This window comes from Podarcis vaucheri (genome assembly GCF_965113315.1).
Source record: "Podarcis vaucheri genome assembly, chromosome: 2".
Lineage (NCBI taxonomy): Eukaryota > Metazoa > Chordata > Lepidosauria > Squamata > Lacertidae > Podarcis > Podarcis vaucheri.
In genome coordinates, this window is record NC_138760.1 from 26089911 (window position 1) to 26114276 (window position 24366).

Below are 24366 nucleotides of genomic sequence, written 5' to 3' on the forward strand. Positions count from 1 at the left end.
AAATGGAAACTGCACGCTAAAAAACAAAAAGAGTACACATTTGGATAATTTAGTTGGGCTAGCTTCTCTAAAAGGCCAAGCTGTCAGACTCTAAAAAAAAGTAAAGTGCAAGATTCTGCGAACTCCCTAGTGTTGCATGACTTCCATGTACAGTGTAGCTAATAAACCGTTAATAAGATCTTTATATGCAACTGATTCATGTTCTTCTCCATAAATAAAGAGAACGAAGTAAGCAAGTGCTTTTGGTGCATGCTTTCTTCCTTTTGGAGGCAACAGCAAACAACACAGGAATCCATACATGAAGAATGTATTTGAAATCACTTCACTGTAGTATTGTTATCTTGAGCCTGGATTCCGCAATCATTCATATATATATATATCAACTATTCCATGAGACTTCATGTTGAAACTCTTCTGTATGACACATTTCTGTATTCATATTGCGTATTATTTGCACAACAACAAAGCTACGTATATCCTGACTTTTATTTAAGGTGATTCAAATTTTAAATGGGGATCCCTTTATCCTGTAATTGCCATGTAATGAGATATTTGCACTTCTTTGATGATTCCCAAGTGCTGCTGCATATATTGGTTACAAGCATTCGGGTAGCTTAGAGGCTGCAGGCTTATTTTGACAATGCATGTTATACATGTTAAACCAGTATCATCATTCTGTAAAACATTTATGAATTCAGTCTTATAAATACAAGAAGGCTGCTTTATGTATGTAATAGAACTGGTTCTATCAGTATCTGACATCTCTCTTCTGAAATGCTGGTCGGATGTTCACTGTATCTGGGTCTACACTGATAATCATCTGATCATCATAAACAATACGGTGCAAGAACAGGGCACTTATTATATACATGGTTGGGATTTGTTGGGATTCCTCCTGCTAGGTTTTCATTCAGTCAGAGCACCAATGGAATTTTTTTCATTCAGATTTTGTAGGCTGCAAAATCTAGACTTTACTCAAACGCATCAGGAGAGTTTCCTTTCCTCTGTGCCCATCTTCAGTCCTAAGCACAGGAAAAATATTTCTTGATTTCTTGAAACGAGGCTTACCTGTGCTCTCTTGCTTCTTTTTGTTCCCCAAAGGTAGTGGAGATTCCTCTTTGGAAAAGGAGTTCACCTCCACGATTGTGGGCCCTACTGTGAGCACACCAAACAGCCAACATTCCTCCCCAAGCCGCTCCCTTAGTGGTAAGTATGTCATTTTCTGATTCATGTAGTTTATGTCCAAAAGGTGTTGGGCCCAAGCTGTGATCAAGGCAGAGACCACCTTTGAAATCCTCCAAAAAGGTCTGCACAAAGATAATCACATCAGCAAAGAATTTACCTTTTGGATGAGGCCCTGGAAAAGAGGGAGCTTTTATACAGCAGCCTTGGATTATCTGAACTTCCTGCCTAGTATTCTCTCCTGCTCAGATTTTTAGTTTGAGAGATTTGAAAGTCACTGTTTGGTTTCTGACACATTTATCGACAAAGAAGGCATTTCCTCTCATAGTGAGTGAATGACTAGAAATTGTGGTTGCGGGAAAGCACCAGTGTGAGCAAAGAGTTGGAGATGCGGGAGAGGACATTCAGATGGTGTTGGAAAAAGATTTGTTTGCATTGATGCATTCTAATTTGCCATATTCTGCAACCACCAGCATTTCCTGCTGAAATTATCAACTGGACTTTCCTTTTTTCTTTGTATGACCACCATGTTGCAGAGTTAATATATGGGAAAGATTAGCGTTCTCAGACTTGACTTCTGACTATTGTCTCTCACCTGATAATACTGCTTTGTGTTAGACAGCTATAAAAGGTAAAGGGACCCCTGACCATTAGGTCCAGTCGTGGCCGACTCTGGGGTTGCGCGCTCATCTCGCTTTATTGGCCAAGGACTTTCGGGTCATATGGCCAGCATGACTAAGCCGCTTCTGGCGAACCAGAGCAGCGCACAGAAATGCTGTTTACCTTCCCGCCGGAGCGGTACCTATTTATCTACTTGCACTTTGACGTTCTTTCAAACTGCTAAGTTGGCAGGAGCAGGGACTGAGCAATGGGAACTCACCCCGTCGCGGGGATTCAAACCGCTGACCTTCTGATCAGCAAGTCCTAGGCTCTGTGGTTTAGACCACAGCGCCACCCGCGTCTCGTTAGATAGCTATAACATCCTCTTAATTCTTTATCTGAAATCACGGGAGGTTTATATTACACTCCAGTTGGTTTATAAAACCGATTACAGTTGGCTTATAAAAACCAACAATTAAATCCAGTTTTAGTCATTTAGAAAGGAACGTTCAAATGTCCATGTTAACACATCCGCTGCGTTAAAATTTAGTTGATCCCCTGGAAAAGCATGATCACACTTGTTCAGTGTAACAGGAGGAGAACCCAGCGTATGGTTTGAACAAATAGGAAAGGAGTATCTTCTCCTTTAAAAGGGAGACGCTGCCTGATACCATTGCTTCTGATCAGTCTTGATTTCACAGCTGGTTCAGCCAGCAAGCTCATGCCCCAGTGGAGCAGAAATATTACATAACCTGTTTTGCCAACCCAACCAGACTCTGCCTTCCTTCTGTAAGGAAAGTTGCAGAACAAAAGCCAGCCCTCCGTTTGCTGTGGGGGAGAGAGAAAAAGAAACACTCATCCCCAGGGGAGCGAAAAAACATCCAAGTTCAACCAGCATCAATATACCCAAGCAGCTCCTGCCACAGCGAGCAGGTTTTCACTTCATATTTGCGCACAGAGGTGTCGGCTTGCAGCTGGATCTCCAAGATGTATAAACAGGAGTGTATGCCTAACCTAAGCAGCCTGGCTTCTTTTAATGTAATTAATGCCGAGATATTCTAGGAGCACAGGTAAATTCTCTGCACTAGCCTCCTGCCATGGCTGCCAGCCGTAGCTGTGTGTGCAAGGCCTTCAGTTTGTATAGCATGAATAGGTGGCAACTAGATAAGAGAGGAAAAAGCAGAGATGCGGGCAATGACCTACATTCTTAACTATTCCAATGCTCTGTGGAATGCCACAAATCAAACACTCTTTAAGAATGAACATGGTAACTGCCGCCTTAATTCTAGGTGCCATTTCTTTTCCTTTTTAACATTTTTTTATTAGTTTTCCAATATGCAGTCATACCTCGGGTTGAATGTGCTTCAGGTTGAGCGCTTTCGGGTTGCGCTCTGCGGCAACCCAGAAGTAACGGAAATGACATCATGCGCGGAAGCAGCAAAACGCGATCCGCGCAGTTGCGCCTTACGTTCTATTCAGGATGCGAACGGGGCTCCGGAATGGATCCCGTTCGCATCCCAAGGTACCACCGTACTTCCAATAATAGCCAAATTATAACAATAACAATTAATTCCCAAATTATTCAATTCTCAAAGTGCCAGTCTACTTCCAATTAATACATTTTCGTTAAAATCGGCTCCCCGCATGATGGTTTGGGTGCATTTCCAATCTTACATCACTGTGTTCCATAATCGTAATTGATGTCAGTTATAATAATAATCCCTTAGTCAACAGCTATATAATTAACGATTTCCATTCGTGATGTTACAATATACTGTATACACTTATAAAGCTTCAAGTGAGGAAACTCAAACTATTATCTTTATCCTGCCCTGCGTGTGAAAAAAATCTAGGTGACATTTCATGGAGAGTCTGAAGGGATTATATCAGCCGTCTAGCCTTCCCCAACGTGGAGCCCTCCGTATGTTTTGGACTTCAGCTTCCATCATGCTGTGGGGATATGCCAATTAGGATTGATGCGGGTTGGAGTCCAAATCATCTGAAGGACATCAGGTTGGGGAAGGCTGGTTCATATTGTTTCCTTATCCCAAAACACATGAGCATAGCTAAAAGTGCCATCCTTTGCGGGGGGGGGGGGGACCAAATATGATTGGAGCACCTTTGTTCACGTGCCTGCTGTGTTTATATACGAAGCAGGTGGTGCTGGGCTTTTTAATTTTAAGAAAAGAAGGATACACAGGTGAGAGAACTGAACCTTCTCCCTCCCTTTATCTGCCTATGCTTTGCTGTTATGGTATTTTGCTCCCAGCCTATTCCCACGCTGGATTGGGAGAAAGTACCTGAAGCAAAAAACAGAACAAGGGAGGGGTAAGGGTTCAGCTTCCCTTTTCATTTTGAGGCTCTCCACCTTCCACTGTATTAATAGGTGGTCCTGATGCATGTGTAGCAAGCGTGTGCAAGTTATGGTGGACAATACTGAGCTACATGGACCAATGGACTGAGTTGGTATAAGGCAGCTTCCTCCTGTTTTCCCATTGCAGCGGAATGCTGCTTGGAAGAGAACACAGTGGGACTTAGGAATTGGGAGGAGATTCGCATATGAGAGTCCTTCTTTTCAGTACACTCCTTGGAATGATGTAACCTGGCCATGGACCAAAGGTTCAGGAGTGTTTATTCAGCAAGGCCTCGCAAACAGCATTCCTTCTGCGGCGGAGGCTGCTCCATGTGTCTGTCGGTCGAAACAGGAAGTCCTCGTTTTTCAAGCTTTACATTCCATTAGCTGCTTCAGGGGGAAGCCCTGCACTAGATGCTCCCTGCTTTCCAAGTTGCGAGCTTCCCCCGTCTCTGGCTTGGGAAGGGCTAGATTTTAAATATTTTATTGCCCATTTTTGCACCTTGAAATGGGACGAGCGTCCGTTGTTACACCAAGTGATGTGGTTGGATTTACAGGCCGGCTGTGTGTTCCCCTAGCAAAGAGCTCTTCTTGCTAATGTCATAGCATCCCGGTTTCTTGCGCATTCTTAACTGAACGTTTTAGAAACCAGACCCTGGTTTTAGGACTCTTGACCTTCTGTCTGTAGAAAAGATGCCACAACATTCTTGCAGGGTGCTGGCAGAAAAATGCCTGAGAAGGCTGCTCTTCAGACCGTTTTCCTGCCTGTATTGTCAGAGTGAAACGTCCTTTCTACCTGGCTGGGGATCTAGTGGAGGAGAGGCCTGCTCCCCGCCCCCCATGTGCTGAGCCCTACATTATTTGGAGCACTGGGGATTGTATTTGATTTTTACACCTTTTGATACTCTAGAACAGGCATCCCCAAAGTCAGCCCTCTGGATGTTTTGGGACTACAACTCCCATCATCCCTAGCTAACAGGACCAGTGGTCAGGGATGATGGGAATTGTAGTCCCAAAACATCTGGAGCGCTGAGTCTGGGGATTGAAGGTCCCAGGCCACAGAGAAGTTAGGCTGGCCTCAACTAGAGCCAGGGCTTTTTCGGCCGTGGCTCCGATCTGGTGGAACACTCTGTCACAAGAGACCAGGGCCCTGCGGGACTTGACATCTTTCCGCAGGGCCTGCAAGACAGAGCTGTTCCACCAGGCCTTTGGCCAGGGCACAGCCTGACTCCCTCCCTCGGCAATCTTCGCGGAGCTCTGGCCCAATGGTTGCCAGTGGCTTGAATTAATTAATTTTATAATGAATGATTTTAGAATGTTGTTTATGCTGTGCTTTTGTACTGTTTTATTGTTGTTAGCCGCCCTGACCCGGCTTCGGCTGGGGAGGGCGGGATATAAATAAAATTTATTATTATTTATTATTATTATGCCTGCTCTAGAACATAAGAAGAACCCTACTGTTGCCCCACACCAACTGGCAGTTTAAAAAGTAATCATAGTAGTTCACTTAGCCGATGTGATTAATGCTCATTTATAGCCCCGGCCTCCATGAATTTGTCTAATCCCTTTTTAAAGTTCCTTCTAAACTAATGGCTTATTTATATTATTTATTACGTTTATATGTCACATTTCTCTTCCAAGAAGCTCAGGGTGGTGCTCCTCTTCCCCATTTCATCCTGACAACAACTCTGTGAGGTGGATTAGGGTAAGAGATGGTGACTGGTCCAAGGTTACCCAGTGAGCTTCATGGCCGAGCGGGAATTCGAACCCTGCTCTCCCAGGTCCTAGTTCCACACTCTAACTGTTACACCCCACTGGCTCTCTTGTCACACTGAATCCCATAAGTTGATGATGCACTTTCTGAATAAATACTCCATTGGTTTGTGCTGAATTTGCTCCCGATCAGTGTCAAGGGGTGATCTAAAATAGTGGGAAAGAAGGATAAATCTTTCCGCCCCCACACACACATCATACATAATTTTAGAAATTTCTATCATGCTCCCCAAGCACCTGGCCTTAGATACTAGTAGGACCTATTAATAATTATTGATGGTTATTTTTTAGAAGTCTCTTTTCACTCTCCTGGACCATAACAACTTTTTTTTTAAAAAAAGTTAACTGTTTACAAATACTTGTCACAAACCTGTACGTGCTTTGTTTTTTTGTTTTTACATCTTTTCCCTCCATAGCAAATTCTATCAAGGTGGAAATGTACAGTGATGAAGAATCAAGCCGGCTGCTGTCGCATGACGACCGGCTCCTTGAAAAAGAGGACAGCGTGATTGTGGAGGATTCTCTCTCTGAGCCACTCGGCTACTGTGACGGGACAGGGCAGGAGCCACATTCCCCTGGCGGCATCCGGCTACCCAATGGCAAGCTGAAATGTGATATCTGTGGGATGGTGTGCATTGGCCCGAACGTACTGATGGTGCACAAACGCAGCCACACCGGTGAGCAGGCATGGCTGCTGGCAACCGTAAGGGCTGATGCATGAGCTTTGCACTTGTCTAGTGCTTTAAGTCTCAATGGTCCAAACGTTCTATGTGTCACGCTCAGGCTCTTTAGCCTAATAAGGCTCTGAACTGCTTTATAGCTCTTTCCTTACAAGACTGGGTGTTAGATCAATCCAGGTGCATTCAGAGTACTTCACACATCCACATGTCATGCTAAACCATGGTTTTCTGCAAGATGCATGAGCTGGAAACACTCATGCTTGCTCCTGAACAGCTCCATGGAGGACTTAGGGGGACAGTGTTAAAGGAAATAATTGTGCTAGCACAAGGATTGGCACCAGCAGAATGGGACTTCCTCCCTCTCCTCTTCCAGAGAGTTGGAGGACTCCCCAGAATGGATTTAGGAAGTGGGGGGGGGAGCAGAGGGGGGATAGTTCTGCTGCACAATGAGAAATCCTTGCCCCAATGGAACTGTCCACTTAGGTTAAAAAAAAGTAAAGGACCCCTCGACAGTTAAGCCCAGTCAAAGATGAATATGGGGTTGTGGTGCTCATCTCACTTTCAGGCCGAGGGAGCCAGCGTTTGCCCACAGACAGCTTTCCGGGTCATGTGGCCAGCATGACTAAACCACTTCTGGCGTAACGGGACACTGTGATGGAAACCAGAGTGCATAGAAATGCTGTTTACCTTCCCGCCACAGTGGTACCTATTTCTCTACTTGCACTGGTGTGCTTTTGAACTGCTAGGTTGGCAGGAGCTGGGACCGAGCAATGGGAGCTCACCCCATCACGGGGATTTGAACCGCCAACCTTCTGATCGGCAATCCCAATAGGCTCCGTGGTTTAGGCCACAGCACCACCTGCACCATTTAACACTACACTGAATACAACCCCGAGTCTGTTTGTTTCCTTTAAACTCAGTTTATCAGCATGTTTGAACTGGGGGTCATGGTTCATCAGTGAAAGCAAGGGTTGAGGCTAACCTTTCTGGATACTCATCCCAATGCACTATTCTTCTTCCTAGGTGAGAGGCCGTTCCATTGCAATCAGTGCGGTGCCTCCTTCACCCAAAAGGGCAACCTCCTGCGCCACATCAAGCTGCACTCGGGCGAGAAGCCCTTCAAATGTCCCTTCTGTAACTATGCCTGTCGGAGGAGAGACGCACTCACAGGGCACCTCCGAACACACTCAGGTGGGTCACGAGGCACTTCTGCTTTAGTTCAGTTTTATGGGTATTTTCTTTTCTTTATTGTCCCATTCTTTTATGTACAGTGTTTAGAAATGTATACAGTGATACCTCTGGTTGCGAACGCGATCCTTTAAGGAGCCCTGTTCGCAACATGAGCAGAGCACAACCTGCGTCTGCAGGTCACAATTTGCCGCTTCTGCGCATGCGCGTGACATCATTTTGAGCGTCTGCGCGAGCGGCGAAACCCGGAAGTAACACATTCTGTTACTTCCGTGTCACTGCGGGACACAACCTGAAAAGATTTAACCTGAAGCAAACGCAACAAGAGGTATGACTGTATAATTAAGCAGTTTATAAATTTCTTAGACAAAAAATAGTTAGAGCAAGGTAGGGCTTGGTAGGCTGGCAGAACTATCTCTTGCTCTTTGCCCTCGGCCCAGACCTCTGCTAGTTGGAGTCACCTCTTCTTAAAGGGAGGTAGACCACAGTGACCACCCATGTCAGGCTTCAGGGAATCAGACCCCTCCCCCGGTGGCAGCCAAAAAGCAGATAAACAAGAATAGTTCTTACCACGTAATTTATTCAGTATTCACAGAGAGAGACGAAGGAATGCAATCTCTGTTAAATAATGGCGTTACTCCGAGTAAATTCCAACCCCCTCCATTTCTCCTATTCTACGTCATCCCTGCGCCAGCTAATTTGAGTTTTCTGCCTGTAAGCTTTCTGTTCTACTACTCTCAATGCCGTCCTGGGAGAGGGGGGCTCAGGAACGCTTTCCAAAGACACTGAGTCTGTCAACTGTCGCGCCCCCGGTGCTGCTTCTTCCTGCTGTTCCTCTCCCAATATTTCCCAGCTTTTCCACTCTGCAGCCTCTGAACTATGCCCTTCTGCAAACCACTGTTCTAAATCTATACTGTCTTCCTGTTCTCAGGAAGGTTCAGGAGAAGGTGGGGGCAGCCCCCACCATTCCTCCTCAGTCCAGCCCCTGGCAACCCACAGCCATCCAACCATTCCCTGTGTTCCATCACCTCCAGTGCCTGCCTTCTAATCTGGATCCACCCATTCATGATTTCTTTCTCTCTGACAGATATTATTTACTTGTTACATCTGTAGCCCACCCTTCCTTCAACTCTGAAGGTGGAACTGTCTTCACATCATTCTCTGCTATTTAGGAACATTCCTGTCGTTCAGGTTCTTCTCTAACTGACCCTGGAAATCTTCGTATTGTTGACTCCGCATTATCTTAATGGCAGTTTTATCAAGCTTTACCTGTTGGTGCTAGTAATCTCTTAGATTGAGCCTACTCTGTCCTTAATCCTATGGATTAACATGCCCTCATGTTGCACCTGAATAAAACCTCAATTGCAGCAATTAAAGTTCAGCTGAAGATCTGTAAACTTCTCAAAGTTGTGACTGATATAAAAAGGGGGGGTGACTATCTAAACAAAATTCTTAAACTTAGAATCTACTTCATTAGGAAAGGAATTACATTTAAAATAAAGCTAAAAATAAAACTTATCAGTGTCATAGCATATTTATGCAAATCTATGTTTCAGCCACACCTGGAATGCTGGGCATGTAATTATGGACACCACACCTCAAAAGGGATATTTTTAAAACTGAGAAATTAAATTTAAAAGCAATCAAAATGATCAAGGCACTGGAGCAACTCCTTTATAAGAAAAAGGTTACACTGTTTGGGACTTTCTAGCTTAGAAAAAAGACACGGGTTAGGGAAGCAAATGACGAGATAGCTCAGTTGGTAGCGTATGAGATCTCAGGGTCGTGGGTTTGAGCCTCACACTGGGCAAAAAGTTTCCTTCATTGCAGGGGGTTGGACTAGATGACCCTCAGGGTCCCTTCCAACTCTACAATTCTATGAAAGTAGTGATGGCTGCCAGCTTGGATGGATTTAAAAGGAGAATAAGACTATCAGTGGCTACTAGTCATGACGGGGGTATATTTCCTTCTGTATCAGAGAAGTACAGTGGTGCCTCGCAAGACGAAAAGAATCCGTTCTGTGATTCTCTTCGTCTAGCGGTTTTTTCGTCTTGCGAAGCAAGCCCATTGACGGATTAGCGGATTAGCGCTATTATCGGTTTATCGGCTTATCGGATCAGCTGATAAGCGGCTTAGCGGCTTAGAAAAAGGGGGGGAGGGGAAAAACCCGCAGGAACTCGCAAGACATTTTCGTCTTGCGAAGCAAGCCCATAGGAGATTCGTTTTGCGAAGCACCTCCAAAACGGAAAACTCTTTCGTCTAGCGAGTTTTCCGTCTTGCGAGGCATTCGTCTTGCGGGGCACCACCGTATTCCTCTGTTACTACAATCTAGTCCTGCTTGCCATTTTTTCCATAGGCATCTGGTTGGCCACTGTGGGAAAGAGATTGCTGGATCATTTAGACCAGGGGTCAGCAAACCTTTTAGGCAGGGGGCCGGTCCACTGTCCCTCAGGCCTTGTTGGGGGCTGGACTATATTTTGAAAAAAATATATGAATGAATTCCTATGCCCCACAGATAACCCAGAGATGCATTTTAAGTAAAAGGATGCATTCTACTCATGTAAAAACACGTCTGCAGGCTGGATTGAGAAGATGGTTGGGCCGCATCCTGCCCCCGGGCCTTAGTTTGCCTACCCATGATTTAGACCTTTGGGCTGCTTTTATTCTCTTATCCAACTCCTTGCTGGCTTTCTGTGGGCTACTGGTTTGTCAATAGGGTGCCTTATTTGTGTAGAGATGTGTAGGATTTGTGTGGATGGTTGGCATGAAGATGGACTGGTGAGTTTGTCATCAGCCTCTTAACCCACGATACTTGTGATGTGGCTCTTTAAATTTAGTCTAAGCTTTTTTACTGTAGCAGTTGGCGTGCCGTGAGCGTGGGGGGGCAGAGGGGGCAGGAAAGAGAGAGGGAAATCTGCCCACCTGCTGAGCATATATTATTTTCTCTTAGCTTCTATTTCTGCAGTGCTTTGGGGCTTTTTAACACAAACAAAATTCTTCTCTCACACGCTGAACTTCCCTCCCTGAAGAAAAGTTTCTTTTTGCATTATTTAGGAAGCCCTGATTAGCTATTTTGTGAGCAAAGGAGATCAGCATGTTGTCATTGCCCCCCCCCCGCCCGCCCCCCCGCAAGCTTGCATGGAAGTTGAGGGATGCCGTGGAATCACGACAGCTCTCTTCACAGATCACTGTGCATTGCTGGGATGCTGCTGCTCTGTGCCTCGAGGCCTCTGGCCTTCCTGAAGAGTCCTTCAGTCTGGAGCAATCAAAATCAGTTGTCACTTCCCCCAACCAGCTTCCGCTTGGGTGGTTCCTGGCGACAGTTCGCAGTGGCGACAGCTCCTCTGATTCCGACCCTTTGGGCGGGGGTGCCAGTAGGTATCCATGGTGCTTAGTAGGGGCTCAGAACTATTTTGCACGTATCGTTTTTTGAGACCGAGAGAGAACTTGCAGTTTGGGGGATTCGCTCAGTCGCAAAACAAAAGGTGTTGGCATTTGCCACCGAGTGAGACGCTGCCTCTGCAAAGAGCACTTTCGGGGTCATCGTATGCGGGAGCATCAGAAAATACCCTGAAGGGCCAGCCAGATGGATTGTGGGAGCTGACATGAAACGTCAGCTAAGTCAAGGTCCTGCCTTCAGAGGAAGACTGCCTCACCTGATAAAGAACCAGGCTGTAATCTTTAGCCGCCACAACCCTGCTGAAAAGTTAGTTAATCAGAAGAGTTTTGTCATCTGAGGGCTCCAGATAGGTTTGGGGAAATATCTCTGTTCAGCCCCAGTAGACCAGATGCTCAGGAATTTTCTTAGAACAACCCTCTTAAATACAAACAATGGGGCATCATGGAAGTGCTAAGCCTTAGCAGCTAAAGTGGTGTCCCATCTTACCTATCTGCTTCCATTTCTCTCTTCCCCTCAATCCTAATTAGGTGGCACACCTGTGTCTGGCCTATACCACTTGTGACTGCTCCTCCGTGCCAAACACTAGACTTGTCCCTGACATGCTTGTTTTCTGTGTGCGAGGAATGTCTTTGTATTGAGGTATCTCAAGGAGCCCTAAGCCAACCTGAAGTATACTCGTTAGGGGATGCTACAACTGCTTGCTAATTTCCTGTACCCAATTGTACCATTTTTTCAGACACTGAAATGAAATATCCCAGAGTGCAGAAGTAGGTAGGATTGTCATTTGACTTCCTTTTTTATCCTTTTGTACATGTCTCTTTCCCACTCCCCATATATTTAAAACTGTGCTTGTCCCAAAAGGCTCAGGGTGGGAAACTGTATCTGAGGCCTAACAAGACAAGTGTATCCTTGTTCCCAAGGCTTATAGTATAAAACTGTGTTTCATTGAGATTCCCTGCTAGTCAAAGGGCAAATCTAAGCCCAGAAGAAGGCTAAACACCAGCAGCTGGTTAGCTGAACTGCTACAATTGCTGTTATTCAGTATATAGTTAAAAAGGTAAAAGACCCCTGGACGGTTATGTCCAGTTAAAGGCAACTATGGGGTGTGCGACGCTCATCTCACTTCAGGCTGAGGGAGCCGGCGTTCGTCCACAGACAGCTTTCCGGGTCATTTGGCCACCATGACTAAATCACTTCTGATGCGACGGAACACCGTGACAAGTGCCAGAGCACACAGAAACACTGTTTGCCTTCCCACTGCAGCAGTACCTAGTTAACTTGCTTTGGAACTGGGACCAGGGACACGGGTGGCTCTGTGGTCTAAACCATTGAGCCTCTTGGGCTTGCGGAGCGGAAGGTCGGCGTTGGAATCTACGCGATGGGGTGATCTCCCATGGCTCTGTCCCAGCTTCTGCCCACCTAGCAGTTCGCAAGTATATGAACACGAGTAGATAAATAGGTATTGCTGTGACGGGAAGGTAAATGGCATTTCCGTGCACTATGGCACTCGTGCACCAGTAGCGATTTCATCATGACCCGGAAAGCTGTCTGTGGACAAATGCCTGATCCCTCGGCCTGAAAAGCAAAATGAGCACCGCAACCCCATAGTCACCTAACCATCCAGGGGTCCTTTACCTTTTTTATTCAGTATATACATGACAGTTACCGTATTTTTTGCTCCATTGGACGCACCGGACCATAGGAGGGGGAAAACAGGGAAAAAATTTTTTTCTTGTTCTCCCCCTCTAAAACAAGGTGCGTTCAAGGTACATTCACCAGAGCTTGTGGGGCTGGTGGTGGGGCGAAGCGCTGCTTTCCCCCACCGCCAGCCTCAAAGATCCATGAAGCCTTTGGAGCACAGCGCCCCGCTGCCCTGCAGAGGTTTGCGCGCAGCCATCCCCAAGCTAGAGCAGCGAGACGGAGCCCTCCATCTCGCTGTTCTGGCTTGGGAACAGCCTTGCTAGCTTCTGCAGGACAGTGGGGTGAAGGCACCTCGCTGCCCTGCAGAGGTTTGCGCGCAGCAATCCCCAAGCTAGAGCAGCGAGACGGAGCCCTCCATCTCGCTGTTCTGGCTTGGGAACAGCCTTGCTAGCTTCTGCAGGACAGCGGGGTGAAGGCACCCCACTGCCCTGCAGAGGTTTGCGCGCAGCCGTCCCCAAGCTGGAGCAGCAAGACGGAGCGCTCCGCAGTGCTCCGTCTTCCTGTTCTGGCTTTGGGCTTAGCGGCGCAGCCTGCATTCGCTCTATAGGACGCACACACATTTCCCCTTAATTTTTAGAGGGGGAAATGTGCGTCCTATAGAACGAAAAATACGGTAGCTATTATGGCTGTTCTCTAAGGGTCCCTAGGGATTTTAGTGCCATGGCTAGAGATCAGAGAGAAAGAACTACGGGCACCTCCCCATACACACAAGTGCACACAAAAGTACAATTCTTAATTCCACCACAGTTTTGATGGAAGCATTTTTCTTTTTCTTTTTTGGAAATGCTTTAAGCAAATTTAGAATGTGAGTCAGTAGCAGACACGGGGGTGGGGTGGGGGTGGGGCAAAGCCTGCTGGATCAGACCAATGACCCATCTAGACTAGCATCCTGGTGGCCAGTGAGTGCCTCCAGGAAGCACTCAAGCAAGGCCTGAGCACAACAGCACCCTGCTCAACTGCAATTGGTTCACTAGCAACTGGTACTCAGAGACATTCAGCAACAGTGAAGGTGCAACACAGCCATCATGACTAGTAACCATTGATCACTTTATCCTCCATGAATTCGTCTAATTCTCTTTTAAAGCCCCACCATACCGTGTGCTGCTGCTGATGTGTAGTGTGCAATATATCTGCCAACTTTGCAGTGTTCTGTGCATGTGGCAGCCCCAGAACATAGCTTAAATTATGGCCTCCTTATGCCATTTAGAGGGACGCGGGTGGCGCTGTGGGTTAAACCACAGAGCCTAGGACTTGCCGATCAGAAGGTCGGCGGTTCGAATCCCCGCAACAGGGTGAGCTTCCGTTGCTCGGTCCCTGCTCCTGCCAACCTAGCAGTTTGAAAGCACCTCAAAGTGCAAGTAGATAAATAGGTACCGCTCCGGTGGGAAGGTAAACGGCGTTTCCGTGCGCTGCTCTGGTTCGCCAGAAGCGGCTTAGTCATGCTGGCCACATGACCTGGAAGCTGTATGCCGGCTCCCTCGGCCAATAAAGCGAGATGAGTGCTGCAACCCCAGAGTCGGCCACGACTGGACCTAATGATCAGGGGTCCCTTTACCTTTACCTTATATGCCATTTAATCACGCACTAATTGAGTTGGATAATCCATGCACTCTTTCATCAAACCACTTGAAATTAACGTTTACATTGCCATAGGCCGTTTGTGTAACGGAACCCTATCCTGAACCTTCTTAGCTTTTCAGAGAAGTTGTTTCTAGCTTACCTATCCTTTTGATTATTGCAGAGTCTGGAAAGCGTGTTGCTGTCTCCGGTGTACCTTGATGTTCTTGTTATCCTTATCGCTGGTTCATCCCTTCAGCTCCTGCTAAGATGTTGATATCCCCAGGCTGGGAAATCTGCAGGAGAACAGTTTTGCATTATGTAACAAAGAGGAATAGATACATGTACAGATGCCAGTATATGTTGGCTTGAATTTCTAGTTCCCCCCTGACGGTTTTGGGCAGTGTATTATAACTAAAAACTCAAACTCAAAATGGCAAATCAAAAGACAAGGCATAGCTGTTAAATCCTGCCTTTCCAACTTATGGGTTCCCACTGAAAGCCTGCTCAGATTAGAAAGCGTTACTGTAGGGCTTTTGAAAGACCTATGAAAGTCCACAGTGGGAGTATTCTAGATCAAGGGCAGCCTATGCCAAGAATGCTGTGTCCTTGTAGAATGAAATTAGTGCACAGAAGGTATATGGAAGAGCCTGCTCTCAGCTGATCTCAAGGGAATGTAAAGAGAGTAAAGGGAAGAGTAGGTCTCTTTGGTAAGCTGGGCTGAAGCCATTAAGCCTCCAGAGGCAACAGTTTCATAATTACTTGCACAGCTTTTGTCCTGAGAGCTAGAGAGAGGAGTCTATAGCCAGGGCTGCGTATAATCTGCACCCCAGAAATCCAGAGCCTGTGCCGAAAACAATTTAAATTCTGTGCTTTGCACGATTTATGCAAAATCACGTTCTACAGTCATACCTCGGGTTGAAGTAGCTTCAGGTTAAGTATTTTTGGGTTGTGCTCCGCAGCGACCCAGAAGTAATGGAGCACGTTACTTCTGGGTTTCGCCGCATGCACAGACGCTCAAAATGATGTCACACGTGGAAGCGGGATCCCGGAACGGATCCCATTCGCATCCAGAGGTGCCACTCTGCAATATATTCAGGCCATGAGGGCAAAGACTGAAGTGAGACTACATCTGAGGTCTAAAGGATTCAAGTGGGCACAGTATATACTAATGCACACATGCCTACCCCCCCCCCCAGAAAGCCTAGCCCAGAAATTTCTTGGTATGTAGGCATTTGAGATGCTGCTTACATGTTTCTAGGTTTGCTTAAGCAAAAAGAAAAGGCAGGTTAAGACTCCAGTGCAGACAGCCATCTTTATCTCTCCACTGACTTTAGTGACATTGTAGTTTTTGTAGATCTTTACTTAATCTGTGCACGCGTAGAACTTGAATCCCTGCTTTGGTCCTTTTGGTTTGTTGCCTACCTGACTGTGAAAATAAGCTTAAGTGTGTGTGGATAGGCGATGCCTGGTGAAATAGGGAGAAGAAAAGAAGGTATCTCAGTGGTCTGGAGGTGAGGGTTCACTGGCATGTATAAAGTTCCATGTAGCAGAACAGAGTGTGTAAAATAAGCAGATGTATGCAAAAGTGATTAATTTGCATGCTTCGTGCAGGGCACAGAATTGCGCTTTCTTGACTCAGCATTTTATTTACCTTAGCACAGAATATTCTCTCAAGTGCATGGAGCATGCATAGCCTCAGGCATGGCTCAAACCCCATGTGCTCTCAACCAGCATGAGTTGATGCTGTGCATATAAACCAGCTCAGCTGACAGTCAGCATGTGCAGCTATCAAGCAGCTTAAAAAGGTAAATGAGCCAGTATGCAAGGCACAGCTGATACCATTCTTCACTTTCTGCAGTGTCACCCTTTTCTTGTTCCTAGAGTTATGTCGGAGTCGGATATGTTTGGTCTTAACACTGTGTTTTGGTTGCTTAAGCTCCCTTCCCCTGAAAATTGATCTTAAAATCAAACTAATTCCCCCACCCCCTTTTTACTTACAGTGGTACCTCGGGTTACATACTCTTTAGGTTACATACGCTTCAGGTTACAGACTCCGCTAACCCAGAAATAGTACCTCGGGTTAAGAACTTTGCTTCAGGATGAGAACAGAAATCGGTGCAGCAGCAGGAGGAGGCCCCATTAGCTAAAGTGGTGCTTCAGGTTAAGAACAGTTTCAGGTTAAGAACAGACCTCCAGAACGAATTAAATTCTTAACCCGAGGTACCACTGTACTTACAAACCTCTCTTTTAAAGCAATGGATATGTTCCTACATTTTTTAAAAACCACTTTTATGCTTGAATATCTATGTGTGTGCTTATTTATCATTGGTATATGCCAAGTCCTCCAACAGAAAACAGAAGTGAACACTGAAAATTTCAGACCATAGCTGAAGACAGGGTGGAGAAGATAAAGTGGACGTTCGGGTTGCGAACGTGATCTGTGCGGGAGGCACCTTCGCAACCCGCAGCACTGCGTCTGTGCACACGCGGGTCGTGATTCAGCGCTTCCGCACATGTGCAAAGCGCGATTTAGTGCTTCCGCGAGTGCCAAAACCCAGAAGTAACCCATTTCGGTACTTCCAGGTTTGGCGCGGTGCGCAACCGGAAAACGCGCAGCCTGAAGCATCTGTAACCCGAGGTATGACTGAATTCTCAGGACCTTGCAGGGTACACTCCTGAGTTTGACCCGTGCTCTGGAAGGACCGTTTGCCACTATAACTCGCTGGTCTCCAAAGCCTGGCTAGTAACCTCAGCCCTGAAAGAAATGCTCTATGTATGTGTAGTGGTTAAGAGCGGTAGTCATGTAATCTGGGGAACCAGGTTCATGTCTCCGCTCCTCCACATGCAGCTGCTGGGTGACCTTGGGCCAGTCACACTTCTCCGAAGTCTCTCAGCCCCACTCACCTCACAGAGTGTTTGTTGTGGGGGAGGAAGGGAAAGGAGAATGTTAGCCGCTTTGAGACTCCTTAAAGGGAGTGAAAGGCGGGATATCAAATCCAAACTCAAATCCAAACTCTTCTAATGGAGGCTCCTGTAGCACTGTTGTTATGTGGTGAGGTAGGGGCGGTTATGTGTCTTACACCACATCAGGATATTGGCACATCTTGTTCTCTACTGGCTGGCCACAACTTCCCAAGGTTTCCGCACGGTGTCCTTCTCAGGCCTGCCCAGTTGAACCTGGGATCTTCTGCATGCAGATCATTTGCTCTGCCACTGAGCCATCAACAGCCCTTCCCTAAATCTGTGTGCACATTGGCACCTCTGCCCAAGATCCTGATATTGGCTAGAGAATACTGAGGAAAGTTAGGGCAGTATGGTCTGCTCTAAGAGGAGGAAAATGCTTAAGAGTGTGATAAATAGTGACAGAAACTCGCCTGCAGTTCCCTGCACAAATGGTCAGTTTAGAAGGACCCTCAAGAATTCGACCTAGTTGTCTCCAGAAGCATGCTTTTTCCAAGGCCTGGCCTTCTGTTCCATTAGTGTAATTTCTGCGCCACCAGCCCTCCGTATATCACGGCACAGAATGATGATAAGCAGCTGTTGACGGATAAAATGTGCCAAATCCTAACATTTGTTTGTAATATCAAAGAAAATTAAGGCTGTGCAGAAGGGCAGATTGTTAATATGAGGCAGAGAGGGTATATGAGTGAAATGACAGTGTCCTCATCAGCGTTTAGATTTTACGGCTGTAAAAATAGCCTGTCCCACCTGGGGAAGGGGAGCAAGGAATATCTTTCTTCTCCCCACCCCACCCCTTAACCTGACATGTGTGTTTCATGCTGTTCCCCTGGGTGAGGCAGTTGCTTTCATCTTTGAAGATCTGCCTCCAAAAAAGTGAGGATTTATAAACCAGATCAAACGCATCACATCAGTTAGAAATAGATCAGAAGCTGTGTCTACACGTGGGATCACTAGGATGACTCTTCTCCCATGGGGCTACCTCTCTTCGGTACACAACTCTCCTTTCTTTCTTTCTTTCTCTCTCTCTCTCTCTCTCTCTCTCTCTCTCTCTCTCTCTCTCGCTCTCTCTCTCTCTCTCTCTCTCCAACCCAGTAAACAAATGCATTTGGAATTTGCATTCAGCAGACCCAATTCTATAGAATTTTCTCTTCTCTCACCTCCCCTCCTCCCCCAGGATATTTGGAGAGCAGACTGTCAGAATTTAGTTCCCTGTTTTTATATATGCAATTTAAAGATTGAAAGGGTCTTCTTGCCCATAGAGGAAATGCGGTTTTAAGTGGAGCACAACTTAACAGCACAGCTTAAATGAGAAAGTACTCTTTTGATTAGGTATGACAACGGGCTTCCTTTAAAACAAACAGTACCGGGCGTTGCGTGTGTAGCTCAGAAATAGATGCACGGCTGGCCAGGATTGTGTTACAGAGTCAGTGGCTCTTGCAAATAAGGACCCACCTAGACCTTCTTTGCTGGGCTCTTAAAAACTCCCTGTCAGTAGGGAACAGAGTCCTAGTTGTGGGGTAACTCATATGCTGTACGTCAGGTGTGGGGAGTGCCAGTTTCTCCCCTGAAGGCCACTTTCCTTATGAAGTAATTGGTTGGGTGCCGAATGTCAAGGGTTGTTGGGGTTGGATCTAAAATTTTGCAGGGCCACCTGCCCCATTCCTCCACATGCCTGAACACTCAGTGGTATTACCATTGTAGAATTGACTTGTGGCAGAAGCCCAGGACCTCACTCTGCAGAATGAACAGGAGGGCTCCCAAACTCTACAGAGCTGGCTTATAGCACTTGGACCCTGTTAAGTCCAGATACAAGAATTACCTAATTGCACCATTGCATCCATTAATTTTCTTACACACACACACACACACACACCTTCCTTCTTTAAGTGGGATTATTCCTGGAATTGTACTGTGCTTCCCGTGTGCTCTGTGTGTCTCAGAAGCACAGAATGGTAATAAGGTTATATATCCAGGAAGGCTGCTCCTCGTTCTGCTGAAGAGAAGGCAGCGGAACACTTGTCATTGTGAGTATGGCAAATTGGATTGAAGACCCCTGATCATGACTCCTCAGTTTGGAATTAGAAAGGCACTAAGCCATTCCAGAAATTACTTTTTCAGTAGCACACAATTCAGTTTCTGACAGACACCAGCTGGCTTAAGAATTTCACTTAGAAGGCTTGTTGAAATAGGAATGTCAAAAGGGCAATAGAGAAGGTCCCTTGCGTTATATAAAATGGCAGAGAGTTCCAAAAGGCCATCTCCATTCCTAAAAACTTTCCTAGTTCAGTTTCTCTGTGTGTCTCGGTTGAGTCAAGAGGCAGAAAGTTAACCCCCCCCCCTTTTCATTCTCAGTGCATTGTGTAGGGCTATTGATCTTCACAATTGTATTTGACATTGCACAGGCTCTGTGAGACGTCTTCCACCCTCCCCCCGCCAGCCTCTTTTTTTCCTTTTTTGGTGAACCTTTTGCTTTTCTAGCCACTTCCCAGAAGTGGTTTTTTTTTTGTTTTTGTTGGGTTTTTTAAAATCAGGCTGCTAGTTTTCATGGTCCTGGTCTCTTTCTCTTTCCTTCGCCCCTCCCTCCTGATCCATGATCTTCTTGCCCCCGGGGCTGGGCTGGAGGACTGCGATATCAGCCAGTATGTTGTAAAAACTTTGAGCTGTTTTATTTCCACCATTTACTAGGAAGAGCCTAAGGATGTGCTGTACAGTGGTACCTTGGGTTACATACGCTTCAGGTTACAGACTCCGCTAACCCAGAAATAGTACCTCAGATTAAGAACTTTGCTTCAGGATGAGAACAGAAATTGTGCTCTGGCAGTGTGGCAACAGCAGGAGGCCCCATTAGCTAAAGTGGTTCTTCAGGTTAAGAACAGTTTCAGGTTAAGAATGGACCTCCGGAACGAATTAATTACTTAACCCAAGGTACCACTGTATTAGTTTTGAGATCTGTCACTTCATAGATAATTGGGAATTAGGTAAAGGTAAAGGGACCCCTGACCATTAGGTCCAGTCGTGGCCGACTCTGGGGTTGCGGCGCTCATCTCGCTTTATTGACCGAGGGAGCCGGCGTACAGCTTCCGGGTCATGTGGCCAGCATGACTAAGCCGCTTCTGGCGAACCAGAGCAGCACACGGAAATGCCGTTTACCTTCCTGCCGGAGTGGTACCTATTTATCTACTTGCACTTTGACGTGCTTTCGAACTGCTAGGTTGGCAGGAGCAGGGACCGAGCAACGGGAGCTCACCCCATCGCGGGGATTTGAACTGCCAACCTTCTGATTGGCAAGTCCTAAGCTCTGTGGTTTAACCCACAGCTAGGCCAGAAGTCAAACTCATCAGCTGAGACTCCACCATCTCCACTTGCTAGTAGTGGCTCTCCAGGACTTCAGGGAGCGGGGACATTCCCACTCCTTACCTGGAGAAGCTGGAAACTTCTGCATTTAAAACAGATGCCCTACCATTGTGCTTCAGCTTTTCCCAAATATGTTGCGTGGACAAGGAACTTTAAAGAGTTCTGAATTCTGCCTCTTTCGTGCCATTTCTTCACCTTGTTGATTCTGTTTCTCTGTGTGTAAATCCTGGTCCATGCTGGTCTCTCACAAAGTGTTGGTGCTGACCTTTAAAGACCTTAATGGCCACAGCCCAGTATACCTGAAGGAGAGTCTCCACCCCCATTGTTCAGCCCGGACATTGAGGTCCAGCTCCGAGGGTCTTCTGGCGGTTCCCTCCCTGCGAGAAGTGAGGTTACAGGGAACCAGGCACAGGGCCTTCTCTGTAGTGGCACCCACCCTGTGGAACACCCATCAGGAAATAAACAACTATCTGACTTTTAGAAGACATATGAAGGCAGCCCTGTTTAGGGAAGTTTTTAACGTTTGGTGTCTTATCGTGTTTTTAATATTCTGTTGGGAGCCACCAGAGTGGCTGGGGGAACCCTCCCAGATGGGTGGGGTATACATGATAAATTGTTGTTGTTGTTGTTGTTTTATTATTATTATTATTATTATTATTATTATTATTATTATTATTATATAACATGCCAGCCTTCCAAAAAGTTTTATCGCTTATGTGCAGGGGTTCAATGTGAAGAATTTCCAGCAAGTAGGTACTGCCTCTTGCCCAGACTTTTCTTATTGGGGAAACTTGCCAAAGGCTGAAACATTGCTCCATTTCACCAAATCAGGTGTTTTTTTTTTCAATTGCACAAAATGTTGCCCGCTAGTGGCTTCATGCGCCAGAGCTGTTGCGCCTGTGTTGCATGGGCGCTGTGAATGGTATCTGGTGGCTGCTACAATTGCACAAATTGTCGTTTGGCTGGAGTGGGGAGTCCATGAAAAGATAAACAGCATTGCAAAGAGAAAACTAAAAGCATGGCCCATAGGAAGAAAATCCAAAATTCATATCAAGGCAAAACCTTTATTAAACCAACAAGAGCAATGTGGCATTTTGATTAGCCTAATAAAGGTATTGTAGCTAGTATAGATTTTGACATTATTGCAAATGTGTGTCTGTCAATTGGCAAAGAAGGCTCACACACCAGGAGAATGTTAAGCAAAATAACTGCTTTGGCAATGTCTTATAGAAAGGCAGCGTATAAATTAATTACATTTGCTAGCTTGCTCCAAGCCTAAAATAAACTTGCAAGTCTGTCTTGTTACAGCATTCATGAAGATTTAGCTCTGGAACATGGTTTTCAGAGTACACCATGTGAAGAAGAAAAATAGCTAGCTTGAGTATATTCAGTGATACATTGTTATAAATTCAGGTAGATAGCCGTGTTAGTCTGACGCAGTAGAAATATATTTTTAAAAATTAAAAAATTGTCCAGTAGCACCTTAGAGACCAACTAAGTTTGTTCTTGGTATGAGCTTTCGTGTGCATGCAAAGCTCATACCAAGAACAAACTTGGTCTCTAAAATTTTTTTAAAAAAAAATTTTTAAATTAATATAGATTTCTATTGTTATAAATGTCTTTATTTTCCCTTCACCATTGAGTACTACAATCACCAAGATTAGAGGTGGTTTCCAGGTGTTTTCTTGTTAATATATTTATTGATACTTACTCAAAAATATAAAAAAATTCATACCTGTTATAAAATAGATATAAACATATATAAAAGATATATAAAAGTTCATATGTTTTTATAATACATTGAAATCAAACAGATACTTAATCTAAAAAACAACAGAGGCAGAAAAAAAGAAAAGAAAAATGAAGAGAACGCAAAAGAGAAAAGGATAAGGAAAGATAAAAAGACTTCCAATTCTCTGTCCTGCAGCTAAATATAGTATTCACTCATTAACATCCAGCCATTCTACTGATGAATTTTTTTTCAATCTTCAAATCCAAATATTACATGTTCACTTTCTCTTTCATGCAAAAAGCCCATAGGAAGTTTTATTAAGGATTGGAAACTTCCTATGGGCTTTTATTTATTATTTCAGTAATTTAAACGCATTAACGCATTAACTTTGCCATCTTAGCCAAGTCCAATAGTTTTATCAGCCATTCCTCTATAGTGGGTCAGGTTGTATCTTTCCATCTCTGTGCATATAACAATCTCGCCATTAGCTTATTTCATTATAAAATCAGGCACTGGTCTGGCTTCTAATTCAGACTCTTGACAATTACGTCCTCTTTGCTTTTTTTCTGGTGGGGGGGTAACACTTCTTTTAGCAATGATTTCCAATTGATCCATCAGTGAGGACTCCTGATGCTCTGCTAAAGCCCCCTTACTCCCTAAATAGTAACATTCAGATATGTAAAGGGGGAAGAACAGAATGAGGGCAGTTATATCAGTCGTCCTTGAATTACTGCCGTAAAGCTCCCATTTTGGAGTGCCTTCAATGACTAGGGCCTAATGAGGATGTTCGGATCTGATCCAAGTCCCTTACCAGAAAGCTGGGGGGGAAACCCACATATATTTGATCTTGGCAGCAATGATCATAGAAATGGCGATTGGCGAGAGGAGGACCTCTTTCAGCAGGAAATCATTTGAAAGATGCCTCTTTTCCTTTAGCATCTCAAGGCAGGCACAGTTGCAGAGACAGACAACTGAACCGTTTGCAAAGTTGGTGGCTGGTTTTTTTGTTTGTGCCTGTCTCCTTTCATTCCTACAGCTGCAGGCAGGCTGTCAGTGTTTGCTGGTTCTTGCGGACCCAAAGGTTGCTGTGGTGGTTCGAGAAAGATGTGAGTTTTATTACCGGACCCTTTTATGTTTCCCTTTCCATTCCAGTCTCCTCCCCCACCGTTGGAAAGCCCTACAAATGTAATTATTGCGGCCGCAGCTACAAGCAGCAAAGCACGTTGGAAGAGCACAAGGAACGCTGCCACAACTACCTGCAGAGTCTTAACACTGAACCACAGTCGCTGGCTGGCCAGCAAGGTAAGTCTGGACCTGCCAGGCTGGGAACAGGTGAGCTTGAGGGGCAGTGTTGTCGGTCACTTAGGATGGCTTTACGCACAGCAATTTTTGCAAGTATCCAAACCGGCTAGCAGGGTCTGTGTGGGTGGAACAGTCCAAATCGTCTGCAATGCAGAATGCCTTCCCTAGCTGGTACTTCCTCTTTGAGGTGGTTCCCCTCCGCTGCATGGAATTTCCATCTAAATGCAGATTTAGTTACTTTTGCCATCATCGTTATTATTTGCTTCATTTATGGATCACTTAGCACAAGGCATCCTGCCATCTGTTTCAGCAGCAGGCACTAGTTAGGTAATGAGGACTAGAATCCCATATCTAGTCCAGGTGAAAATTTGAGTTTAGTGTCTAGAACATGTAAGGCCTGGTAGTCAGAGAAACTGTGGCCTTGAAGGACAGAGTCTAAATGGGTTCAGTGATCAGGCTGCTCACTGAGATCCAGCTCTGAGGACCTTCTGGCAGATCCCTCATTGTGAGAAGTGAAGGTAGAGGGAATTAGGCAGGGGGACTTCTCGGTAGTAGCACCTGCTGTGGAACGCCCTCCCAT

General features: G+C 45.6%; 1 protein-coding gene across 10 annotated transcripts in view; it reads left to right on the top strand.

The window, feature by feature from the left end:
• Positions 1–24366, top strand: part of IKZF4 (IKAROS family zinc finger 4) — an 87919-nt gene that overhangs the window by 38450 nt on the left and 25103 nt on the right. For 9 of the 10 annotated variants that reach the window (XR_014216735.1, XM_082212544.1, XM_082212543.1 and 6 more), the window contains exons 3-6: positions 1102–1206; positions 6325–6585; positions 7612–7779; positions 23637–23786. Coding sequence is in view for 9 of the 10 variants with exons in the window: in XM_082212544.1 (XP_082068670.1) it covers positions 1102–1206; positions 6325–6585; positions 7612–7779; positions 23637–23786 (684 nt within the window). In the remaining variant the exon portion in view is untranslated. The remainder of the gene's footprint in view (positions 1–1101; positions 1207–6324; positions 6586–7611; positions 7780–23636; positions 23787–24366) is intronic. The other variant, XM_082212542.1, reaches the window with a different exon arrangement.